Here is an 11,752-nt window from a genome sequence, read left to right on the forward strand (position 1 = left end):
GGGACTCTACTCTGTCGAAAATAAATCCTTTTTCATACGATAATTTCTCAAAAGATTTACGTTTGAATAAGTTAGGATTTCCAAATATATTTAAATCGCCATAATGTATCCTAACTAATTAAATAGTTACAAATACTAAAAATATATTTCATTCCAGATGAATCATCCCCACCTGAAGATGAAGGCATCAGTTCTTCAGAAAGATCTCTAAGTCCAGATGGTGATCTTCAAAGGGAATCAATGGTTTACGAAGTATTTAATGTAAAGAATGAAACATTTGACTTAATCAGAAACAATCGTAATATGCACAAAAAATTGGAGTCCACAAAGAAGTCAGATCACAAGAAATCATCTGATGAAGAAGATGAAACTACTATAGATGAAGTCATCCAAGAACTCAGAAATATCGTTAATAATGCTGAAACTGAGCAATACAAAAAGGGACATACTTATGATGACCGTTCATCAAGATGCAATCAAACATCGGAAATTAATGTATCAGTTAAGACATTAGAATGTCAAAAGCACAGAGAAGTAGAAAAAGAAGATTCGGTCACAAGCACCAGACACAGTATACAAATAACAAACAGCAGCGACAATGATATTGATGATGAAGAGGAAAGTAAAATTATACCATCGAAAATTTTACCACATCCGCCAAGAAAAGCGAAGAGTTTAATTCATTTGTTCGTGCCACCATCTGAACAGGGATTGGTTTACAAGAGGCCTGAATTTTATGATGACAACTTTTACTCCAGTGATGAAGGTTCAGATTCTTTATTAAGCGCCTCTCGTTGCGACAATGATGTTAAGAAAGAATCTGGTTCAAGTTTTGATTTCCAAGAATGTAGAAAAATGTTTAATTCCCTTGCAGAAAAAGAAAAAGATGACAATAGACTGAAACGATCCAGAACAAGGTCAAGAGAAGAATCTAGAAGAACTTCTATCAAGAGAAGCGAGTCTTTCCAAACTTCAGAGAAAGGAACACGCCAGCGCGAATACATTGATAGCATGTTTTACAATGAATCTCCAAAATCTTACGGGAAGTCAAACTTACAAAGATCCAACTCAAAATGCAGTCGTGTAGATGAAATAGTGAATTTGATAGAATCCAAGAAGTTAACCAAAAGTTTGGACAGAATCGACGAAGGACTGAATTCAATGGTCGATATTGTCATGTTGACCGAACCGAAGAAATCTATGTGGCCTTATGAAAGAAGGCAAAGGTCTTGTTCAAGAGCGAACAGTGATGCTGGTAAAGAGACTCCATTAGTGCCCATTACTAGATCAAATAGTAGGCTAAACAATTTCACACAAAAGTTTGACTTTCGATCAAAAAATAAGGAAGAAAATAAAACAGACAGTCCCACTCAGCAAAAATTTTATTTGCCTCATCCGAAACTAAGCACTGGCTCTTATGATAACCATGCTTCTTCCTACACCAATTCTTCGTTTATTGTGAAACGTGGTCACAGCAATGCAGGATTTTATTCTGGAACACACATGTTGAGAGATGCTCCCGCAAGCATGACTAGTCTTGTCATGAATGGAACACACAGTCACGGTGATTTGAAGAGAAATTTATCTCCAATTGGTACTTCTAATAACTTTGGACTACATAAAGTCACCGATATGCCTTCTGGACTATACTGATGATTCTACTCAAGTTTTAAATAATCAAAACCAACGACTAATTTTAGGGTTTGTGTACCTTATCACTTCGACTAGTGCAATATTATCTATTATTATAATACTAGTATCAAATTATACTATATCCAGTTTATGAAAAGGTTAATCAAATGGATTGGTAGCAACACGTATTTTGGATAGACGCGTGAAATTTATTTAACTTTTTGTAAACTGGTGTAGGAGACAAATTAAATTAATTTAAGGTCTTACGAATTGTTGATCTTGTATCTTGGTAATTTTGTTTGTAAGCAAAATTGGCTTAAGATCGCGATTAAGTTTTGATTGCTGCCAGATTTTGTTTTTTTTTTTTTCATAATATTCAACTTATATGATTTATTTTGTTATTATGTTCTTTACAACTCACCTTGTGTGAATCTGAAATCTTATTTTTCCAGACCCCTTTTCAACTTAGTTGGTAACTTTAGATTTATTATCTAAATTATCTAAATTATTATTTTTTTCCTAATTTTATTTTTTAACTTTTTATCAAGAAGGGTGCCACGTTCACATAATTTTTTTTAACTTTTCAATATAACGTATGTACTATACTATATGTGTTTTATATTAATTCTATTTTCATAATTGCATATTTTAATAGTACGTACCAAAGTTGTTCTTTACACATAAATTTTTTGATAAAAAAATAAGTATTCAAAAAAAATTTAAAAAAATAGGTAGGTACTTGCTTTATTTTTAAAATAATCGGAGGCAATGTTGTTTTGATAGTACTTTTATAGAGTTCTGTAAATATAGCACGTATTCTCGTAGCATTAAACTTTACTTACTCAATAAAGAAAATATTTTTGGATAAATCATACTCGATTATAAAAATGATGTTTTCATTTATTTCAACCGTATGCCTGCAATGTTTGTCTGTCTGTTGTTCTGTCTGTAATTACATTTTTCAAGTTAAATTTAACCTACTTTCGCTTTTCCTACAGTGTTGGAGTTTTCCGCGTCGCTGCAATTTCCACGACATTGCATGACCCGACGGTATACCCAGGATCGACTTTCAACGGTTGATAACAGACATTAATTTTTGTCAAGCGTTGAATGCAACAACATCTGACGATAATAAAAGCTTATCTAAAAAACATAATTTTTGTATCAAATCAAATAATGGACATTATCACATTTTCTTCAATTATAACAACCAATTTCTTTTAACACCAGATGCAATTAAAATTAAGAAAATCCTCTATTACAATCAATGGTAACTAAGCATGATCTCAAGAAGCTTGTCATACAACTGTTCCTTAACATCGATGCCCCAAATGAAATCGAAGTGAGTAAAACTGAATCTTTCCATAATAATTCTATCAATAACATTTGGTAAATTGTCAGCTAAGTGCTCAACATCCAAATAATGTGCTATATCATCGCTATAGCTGTAGTACAAGTGTGTAGGAACCGTGACTCTGTTAAGGTCATATTCGGGAGGGGTGGGACGGCCGTATCTCTCGATATTCCTGATCGGGATATCATTGTATCGCCTGAATTTGTGGGTGTTGAGGCCTTGTGCGTAGTGCATCACCTGCCTTACAGAAGAGCCAGCCGGAGCGTGACCAAAGAAGAGAGGCGTCATTGTCTGCAAACCAAAAAACGATAAAAAGATTCAAATTTCAAATTATTTGCGGTTATGACAAATGAAATAGATAAAACGTTCCCATAGGCACGGCACATCCTTGCCAACCACGCTAGAAATACTTTACATAATCTGAAATATAATCTATCTTGTCGAGGGCAGCCTTTTACCACCGCCACAGGAAACCGTCTTTAATTGGATACAGGATTTATTATAAACAAAAATTTTAGAGACATCCATTAATAATACTCACGCTGTTGTAGTAATCTGGATTGTTCAGATTCAATAATGAGTCACATATGAAGCCAAGGGCGGGACCTTGGGTGCAGACATTGGTGCCGAACCAAGTGAAGAATTGCCGGCTACCCAGAACTTCACCGAGACCTATAGCGTAAGCAGTTTCCTGAAATCATCATAATCGTTAATAACGTTAATGATTCGATTTTATTACCTTTGGTTTATAAATGCCTAATAATTGATAGATCTTTAATCAAGATTTTAACAGCACACAAAAAGGTACTTCTTTATTTTAATTTTGATTCATGATTATCCATATCAATTACAGGATATTTTTTTAAAAGAACAAATAAATTCATACTTATCAATCCAATAACGATTTACATACTTACCTATGATATAATTACTGTTATCAAATCTACTTATAACATTACATTGATTGATCTATTTACCTCTAATACACCTTCTAAAATAGACAGCCGATAAAACAAATTGTCGTTGTAAATGAAGAAAGCTCCAGGAGACAAGGCCTGGAAGCTGATGAATTTTTCACTGTATTCAGGCCTCAAAGCATTCAAAACCAAAAAACTAGTGCAGCCTTGGGAATGGCCGATATAGTGCATCTTGGGCTGACCAGTCTCTTCGATAATGTAATCGATCATAGCTGGTAGGTCAATGTCTCCAATTTCGTCCCAGCTGAATTTCCAGAAGTCAACGTTCGCTCTGCCAAAACTAGGGCTGAGGGATACGTGCCGTCTTGAATAGAAGTTGCCTCGGGCATTGCCTAGCCAAACGTCGTAGCCGGCTTCAGCAAGAATATAGGCTGTAGAAATATAAATTAAAACAATGCAAAATCGACTTTAGATAATCAACTGTCAATCAAATCGAAAAATGATTGAAAGTCACACATAAATCGACTATCGATTACCTATCCCCAAAGTCTAATTCGAGATATGTGTTATGAAACACTACTTAACGATACTTTGTTTTATAACTTGTTCATCCAAGACTAGGTCAATCCGAAAACAAATAACTTTCAATTTTAACCTTGAACCATTACAAACATAAAATTTCAACTTGAGGTAGGTAAATAAAGTAATGTAATTGTGTTAGTTTCCCCGATTTTAATCTTTTGTATTAATCTTAAATTACCTAAAGCGTTTCCAGGACCAAGAACAATATAGTCAGCAGAAGACGATATGAGTCCATGGAACAAGAAGACCACAGGTTTGTTGGGATCTGGAGTGTTATTCTGATCCCTGCCATGAGGGATGCGGTGGACCTCCAGAATGTACCCGTCAGGGGTGGTTACTGTGTGTACTTCTATCGGGTAGCCATATTTGGCCACAAGACCTGGCTGAAAAGACACAATTTTAAAAAGAAAAATAGATAAAATCATATTTTACTGATGTGAAACGAAAAGCCAAACCAACTAGCGAATTAAAAAAAGCTGATTACTATAAAACTACTGATAAAATTAAGGCTAAAACACTTACAACATCCAAAAGAGCATCTTCAATTATGTTATCTGAATATCTTCCAGCGTATTCTCCAGTTCTGAATAACTTTTCTACATAATCCGCATTAGGCGACCTCCTAGCAGTAGATATCACCACTAGGACGCCTAAGAGAAGAAAATGATGAAGACGCAACATCGTGAGGAACCCACACGAAGAATGACTTTAGTTCCGACATAAACATATTTTGTTAATTTCCTATCATTTTATTATCGTATCGATAATGTGGCAATCAATCTTATAATCGAAGTGATAATAATTTTAATTCCTTCATTAGGGATGTTGTTCTGATTTCGCTCAACGCGGAGGTTGAGATTAACTTTTATCTTAGATAATTTTAATAAAAACAAATAAATCCCCAGACTTGCTAACATATTATAGAGAAGTTCAAGTACATTCTACGTACGTATTCTTGAAACTCATGATTATGTAGTCGTACAATTATTTCTTTTGTCTAAATAATAAAACTTTTAATTCGTTAGTCCCTTGCTGTACATAGTTTAAGTTAATTCTGACTTCATCAATGTCAGTCAGTAGTTCTAACGACGACTTATATAACTAGGCTAATTATACTATGCCCAGATCAATGACGTGAACATGTAATAATATTCCTTGTAAATAAATAAATATATTACGACAAATCACACAGATTGATCTAACCCCAAAGTAAGTTCGAGACTTGTGTTATGGGATACTAACTCAACGATACTATATTTTATAACAAATACATATATAGTTAAACATCCAAGACCCGGGCCAATCAGAAAAATATCATTTTCCATCATGACCCGACCGGGGATCAAACCCGGGACCTCTCGGTTAGAGGCAAGCACTTTACCACTGCGCCACCGAGGTCGACAAAGACATTAACATCAATATTCTCTAATGTAAATAAAGCACAATTACAAACAGTTGTTATTCACATTCACAGTATTAGCATTGAACTAATAGTTTATTAAAATAACTGCAGAAACAATGTATTCATTTGTTTTTTTATTTAATTAAACAAATAACATCATCAGTGGTAGCTAAACATGATCTCAATTAATTTATCATACAACTGCGCCTTCGCATCGATTCCCCAAATGAAGTCCAAGTGATTGAAACTCTCTCTGGGAACTGGTATTCTGCCAGCTACATTCGGCAGCATATCTCCCAGATAGTTTATGTCTCTGTAATCAGCTTGTAGATCAGCGTAGCCATAGTGGAGATAGGTAGGTACGGTGACTCTGTTAAGATCGTAATCAGGGGGAGTAGGGCGACCGTAGACTTCGATGTTTTTGATGGGAAGATAGTTGAACCGCCTGAATTTCTTGGAGTTGATGCTCTGGCCGTAATGGATCATTTGGAGGATGGAGGCGCCAGCCGGAGCGTGTCCCAGAAGTAAAGGTGTCATCGTCTGAAAAGCCAAAAACCCAATCATATATAATAAGAATATGGAGAAAATAGTAATGGAAATAAAACTTGTGTAACATTTTACGACTCGAGTGCATTGCTCCGTTGACCCAGAGGATTGCCGCTCAATTGTTTTACTTACTTTTGAACATGTAAGTGGGTAAGTATAATATAGGCAGTACTGCCAGCGTTTTGGACCATTGTCGCAAGGCAACTCTCTTGATGGGCTGTATAATGTATATATGTATATATATTTTTGTTATTTTAAATTTAATCCGTAATGATTCTTAATTGCATACTTCCTGTTCTTATTAAATTTGATCTGATAATAAGTTTTTCGGTAGTTTGTAAACTCTTTATTGCACGAAGAAAACACATACAAAGAAAGCAGTGAAATAAAGAAAGGGACGCGTACAAAGGCGGACTTATCCCAGAAAGGGATTTCTTCCAGTCAACCAAGTATTTGAAACGAAAAAAGAAAAAAAGGTAATAGTTTGATTAATGACTAATTAAGTCCCTCTTCATATTGTGCACAATATTAATTTATTGAACTTACAGTATTATAGAATTCTGGATCACCTCTATACAGGATTTCGTTGCAAAAATCAGCAGTGACACCATCAACGCAAAAGTTGACAGAGAACCAGGTGAAGAACTCCCTATTACCCAGGATCTCAACAACGCCAAGAGCGAACAAAGTGTCCTGCGAATGCAATATAATAAACCTGTCAAACGCTAGTAGTTTGTAGCTTTTTAAGAATTATAAAAATATTAGATTAATTTATCCGGTATGAAAGGTGCCCTATGTCCTTATCCGTATTTCAAAATACATGTACGCAAAATTTCAAGAGGATTGGTTGAGTAAATGAAGCGTGAAGAGGTAACAAAAAAAACAAACTTACTTTCGCAATTTATAATATTAGTTAGGATATTAAATGGATTTTTTAACAAAAATGTCATTTTTTATTGTTGTCAGCGAGATCTTATAGCATTTAACGCCATGGCTGCGGGCCTGCATCATCAGGTTATGCTTATCATAATAATGCACTGTCATAGAAACTGAAGCGACGTGGGAAATTTCAACTTTGTAGGACAACCGGAAGTAGAAAGTAGGAGAAATCTAACTTGCATGATTTGATTACGGAACAGGGACAACTAAATAAAAACTTTGTCTAACTTTAATAGGACCACTTCATATCCTCCCCTGGATGCCGTACGAGGCAACTAAGGGATACATAGCCTTAATAGCTGATACGCAGCAATAGCATTCTCGGTTGTAAAATCATAGCCAAATCTTTTTAAAATTTCACTTTTATTTTTTCCGCGAGCTTTGGGCGTCACAGCCCCAAATGCAACCGGGTGCACGCAAAGATTATAGAAAGAACTACGTAGTGATTGACCATACCTCAAGTACTGCTTCCAATGGTGCTAGAATCCTGTACGACGGATCTTCGTTGTAAATAAAGAAAGCTGCAGGAGCCAACGCCTGGAAGCTGTGGAACTTCTCATTGTACTCTGGATTCAAGGAGTTCAGAACCAAAAACGTGGTACCACCTTGGGAATGTCCAATGTAATGTAATTTCGGCTGTCCAGTAGTAGCAATGACATAGTCTATGACTACTGGAAGGTCTAAATTGCCGATTTCATCCCAGCTGAACCTCCAGAAGTCCAGGTCGCGTCTCCCACCGTCAGGGTTGAGGGTTTGATGACGTCTGGAGTAGTAGTTGCCTCGCGCGTTGCCTAACCAAACGTCGAAGCCGGCTTCAGCGAGTAGGTAAGCTAGAATCAAAGGAATATGGCATATTACTCAAAGCTCAGCGCAGTTGAAGCTACTGAAAGAAAGAAAGAAAGAAATCATTTATTCGGCAAACACATAAAATCCAAACATACAAAAGAGTAACAAATATAAATCGAATAAAATATGTAAGCCGAAATGGCGACCAGCTCAGCATGGTGCCAAGGTATCAAGCCAAGGCGCTGATTTTCAGCTGGAACCAAGTACAAAAGTAGGTATGGTGGCAAAATAAACAAGTTAATATGTACGGAAACAGAAACAAACAACAGCAAACAATAGGATTAAACATACTGGTACAACTAAGGTACACAAATGTTTCCAATTGTGGCAAAATGCGCCAATTTTTAATAGTGTTGTAGATTTACGACCAAAAATACCTTCTACGCAATTGTGGTGCGAGTTTAAATCAAAAAGGAAGGATTTAGTGGATTATCCAGAAAATAATAACTCTATTTTAGGTTATGTTCTGCATTATTTGGTCATCTGTGGTCATAAACTAATATAAACTTGTTTTTCACTGAAGATCTTACCTGTATGAAGTTCATATTTTAATAAGTCTTCAGGTGTGAAGTGTTCCGCTTCTAGCTTCTATTCGACCGTTTACTGGCTTGAAAATTTTACAGCGTGAGGCGTATCCCATAGCTTTCGAAGTTTTTTTATCTTATGGAAAACGATTTTTCCCAATAATTTTCAGCACCCGAATATTTTCACAAACGAATGCTTACATAATGAAAGGATTAATAAAGTACTCTAAACGTATTAATCGACATAGCAAAAAGCGGCAAAGCTTTTGTGTACCTAACATACAGTGCTGTACTCTGGCGGGATAAATGTGCAGTAATACGCCCTATTGAATTAAATAGGGCCTAAAAATATTTATAACATATTAATTACTATCCCAATCACAACTATTATTATAAATGCTTTTGTAAGTTTGTTTGTTACCTCTTCACGCATTATCTACTGGATCGATTGTTATGAAATTTGGTACACGGGTAGAAAACAACCTGGAATAACTTTTTATCCCGAAATTCCCACGGGAGTGAAGTCCCGGAGCGCAGCTAGTTTAACTATAAAGATTCATGCTGTACCGTTACATTATTGTCTTAAGAGTTTTTTTAAACTTAGATAACTAGTATTGGAAACAAGAGGTGTCATGTTCAATTATTTCATGAGCACTTTTGGTGTCTGCACACTGGTCTTGCTCAATAAAAATCGCAGACAACTAGAGTAACAGCGTATGCATCGAGAACCCATTTTTTTTTCTCAAAAAACACCTCAAGTTTGCTATTAAAATACTTTATTCTACTGAGAAATAAAACACAATGTCGCGAGCGGTTCTCTTCAGTTTTGAGAAGCTAAGCTAAGCTAAGCGAGCGAGCGAATCGCGAGATTTAGCATCCCGCGTCCTGGATTCGCGTCAGTTTGGAAAGAATCTGTGTCAATATATTTACACATATGTATGCGATCGCGGCGTTCTTCCTTCTATTCTTGTTCTTCTCACTATCACTATTATTCTTTACGTATTTGGTTAACTTGGACTTGAAACAGAAGAAATATGCCAAATTATTACCTAGAGCACTTCCAGGGCCTAGCACTATAAAGTCAGCAGATGAGGAGTATAAGCCATGCATCAAGAAGGCCACAGGTTTGTTGGGGTTTGGGGTATTATTCTGATCTCTCCCGTGAGGTATCCGGTGGACCTCCAGAATGTAGGCATCCGTGGTGGTGACAGAGTGCGCTTCGAACGGATACCCGTATTTGGCGACTAGTTCTGGCTACGGAAAGATGTGAACAATGAAAGTAAGTATTAAAAAAAATTAATGTAGTAATATTTTTTAATATTAATAATATTTTCTCTGCGTCTGACCTTACCTGAAGGTAAGCAATAATGAGGTCTATGGCGTTACGTGCAAGCTCAAAAAAGGACTTTACTACATAGAAATCAATTCATTCATGACGATTGTGTTATTGCTAACACTGTAGTCCGATTTTATTGAAGTCGCCTAAAATCATCTGACTTGAAATTATTATATGCATTGCATGCATTTTTACACATTTTTTTTTTTGTGCCACGTACCTTTTACATCACAATTTTAGGATGACTCGAAACTTAATAAGAGAGGCGAACATTCTCATTATTACTTTGGACATAGGTATGTAAGTACTTATTTATGTAGTTGATATTTTTTTTATACTTCGCCATCCATCTCTGTCCATTGGGTAACTCCTCCAATTTTTATCCGTCAAATCAAAATCGTCCGACCTTCTTGTTGTTGAAGATTTATAAAAAATAACAATTATCACACTATTGGCTAACAAAACTCTTGTCACAAAGCGTCCATTTTATTACGACGACGATCAATAATTTATAAATAATTTAAAAATTTAAAATAAATGATTTAATAAATAATTTGTCAATTTTTGAAGAAGTAATATAAATATATTAGAACAAATCACACAGATTGAGCTAGCCCCAAAGTAGGTTCGAGACTTGTGTTATGGCATACTAACTCAGACTACATACTAATCAGAAAAAGATCATTTTCCATCATGACCCAACCGGGGATCGAACCCGGGACCTCTCGGTTCAGTGGCAAGAACCTTACCACTGCGCCACCGAAGTCGTCAAATAAAACCAAAAACTTACGATGTCCAGGAGTGCGTCTTCAATAATGTTATCCGAATATCTTCCAGCGCCCTTAGCCTTCAAATACTCTTCGACATAGTCTGCATGAGGTGATCTTCCAGCCGAAGCTGCAGCCACCAGAACACATGTGAGAAGAAGACAAAACATCGTGAAGAACCCTCACCAACTAGAGTAATATTAAGCGTTGTAATTATGCCTTGGGTCTGAGAGGCAGTTAAACTGATTGGAAAAGATTTATCATTTTGTTTTCTTCATATCAGTCGGTATCTTTTTTATATTTATTATATCACCCAGATTATTATTTGTAAATCCGTTGTCGGCGATAGGTAGGTACCATTTCAAGAAAGAAAGAAAACATTTATTTGCCAAAAACATGAGTACAAATATACAAATTGATGTCAAAATGAATTAAACCTACATGTTTTACCGAATATAGGTATGCAAATATAAATAAATAAACGAGGAGCATGCTATCCACTACAAATAACAAAAAAATGAATTATAATGTATAGGTACTAGCACTAAATTCTATCTAGAAATCGTTTAAAGTATAATAACATTTATCAGTTAATAAAGACTTGAGGTGCTTTTGAATGAGATTTAAATTTTAGCTTATAATTGATTTGGAATTTTGTTGTCAATTTTCCTCAATACAACATCAGCTAGACGAGGGAATAAATATGCATTGGTTTTCACAAATGTTCAATTTTAACATAGGTACGTGTGTGGTTATCTGATAACTTAATTTTAATATTTTAAATTAATTCATAATTAGGTACACGTGCAAAATAAATTTTTGATGGATTGTGTCGTTATCTCTAGCAAAATGTGCATTATTATTATTCTATTTAATACTGGTAGGTATGTACTCAAGTCCGCTATGT

The 11,752-nt window shown here is 35.4% G+C and overlaps 3 protein-coding genes across 7 annotated transcripts in view; 1 reads left to right on the forward strand and 2 right to left on the reverse strand.

Moving 5' to 3' along the window:
• Positions 1 to 2,520, forward strand: part of mwh (multiple wing hairs) — a 130,610-nt gene extending 128,090 nt beyond the window's left edge. For 4 of the 5 annotated variants that reach the window (XM_053751274.2, XM_053751273.1, XM_053751276.1 and 1 more), the window contains one exon: positions 158 to 2,520. In XM_053751274.2, coding sequence (XP_053607249.1) covers positions 158 to 1,653 — 1,496 coding nt within the window. In that variant the 3' untranslated portion in view covers positions 1,654 to 2,520. The remainder of the gene's footprint in view (positions 1 to 157) is intronic. The other variant, XM_053751275.1, reaches the window with a different exon arrangement.
• LOC128673441 (lipase 1-like) lies at positions 1,983 to 5,204 on the reverse strand. The gene is made up of 5 exons (XM_053751277.2): positions 5,008 to 5,204; positions 4,664 to 4,868; positions 3,964 to 4,334; positions 3,528 to 3,677; positions 1,983 to 3,277 (listed from the first exon to the last, which is right to left on the reverse strand). The coding sequence occupies exons 1-5, from the start codon at positions 5,164 to 5,166 to the stop codon at positions 2,897 to 2,899; spliced, it is 1,266 nt and encodes a 421-aa protein (XP_053607252.1). The 5' UTR covers positions 5,167 to 5,204; the 3' UTR covers positions 1,983 to 2,896.
• Positions 5,205 to 5,999: 795 nt separating this feature from the next.
• On the reverse strand, positions 6,000 to 11,098 carry LOC128673442 (lipase 3-like). The gene is made up of 5 exons (XM_053751278.2): positions 10,869 to 11,098; positions 9,792 to 9,996; positions 7,829 to 8,202; positions 6,980 to 7,126; positions 6,000 to 6,427 (listed from the first exon to the last, which is right to left on the reverse strand). The coding sequence occupies exons 1-5, from the start codon at positions 11,013 to 11,015 to the stop codon at positions 6,047 to 6,049; spliced, it is 1,254 nt and encodes a 417-aa protein (XP_053607253.1). The 5' UTR covers positions 11,016 to 11,098; the 3' UTR covers positions 6,000 to 6,046.
• Positions 11,099 to 11,752: the final 654 nt, after the last annotated feature.

The sequence above is a fragment of the Plodia interpunctella genome, chromosome 11 (genome assembly GCF_027563975.2).
Source record: "Plodia interpunctella isolate USDA-ARS_2022_Savannah chromosome 11, ilPloInte3.2, whole genome shotgun sequence".
Lineage (NCBI taxonomy): Eukaryota > Metazoa > Arthropoda > Insecta > Lepidoptera > Pyralidae > Plodia > Plodia interpunctella.

Excerpts from the sequence above, each read along its gene's own strand:
- LOC128673442 (XM_053751278.2), bottom strand. The coding sequence starts at position 11,015 with ATGTTTTGTCTTCTTCTCACATGTGTTCTGGTGGCTGCAGCTTCGGCT. Across the intron at positions 8,203-9,791 it reads AGGCCCTGGAAGTGCTCTAG|CTTACCTACTCGCTGAAGCC; the intron begins GTAATAATTTGG and ends CTTTGATTCTAG. Across the intron at positions 7,127-7,828 it reads CATTGGAAGCAGTACTTGAG|GACACTTTGTTCGCTCTTGG; the intron begins GTATGGTCAATC and ends TTGCATTCGCAG.
- LOC128673441 (XM_053751277.2), bottom strand. The coding sequence starts at position 5,166 with ATGTTGCGTCTTCATCATTTTCTTCTCTTAGGCGTCCTAGTGGTGATA. Across the intron at positions 4,869-5,007 it reads AAGATGCTCTTTTGGATGTT|CCAGGTCTTGTGGCCAAATA; the intron begins GTAAGTGTTTTA and ends GTGTCTTTTCAG. Across the intron at positions 3,278-3,527 it reads ATCCAGATTACTACAACAGC|ACAATGACGCCTCTCTTCTT; the intron begins GTGAGTATTATT and ends TTTGGTTTGCAG.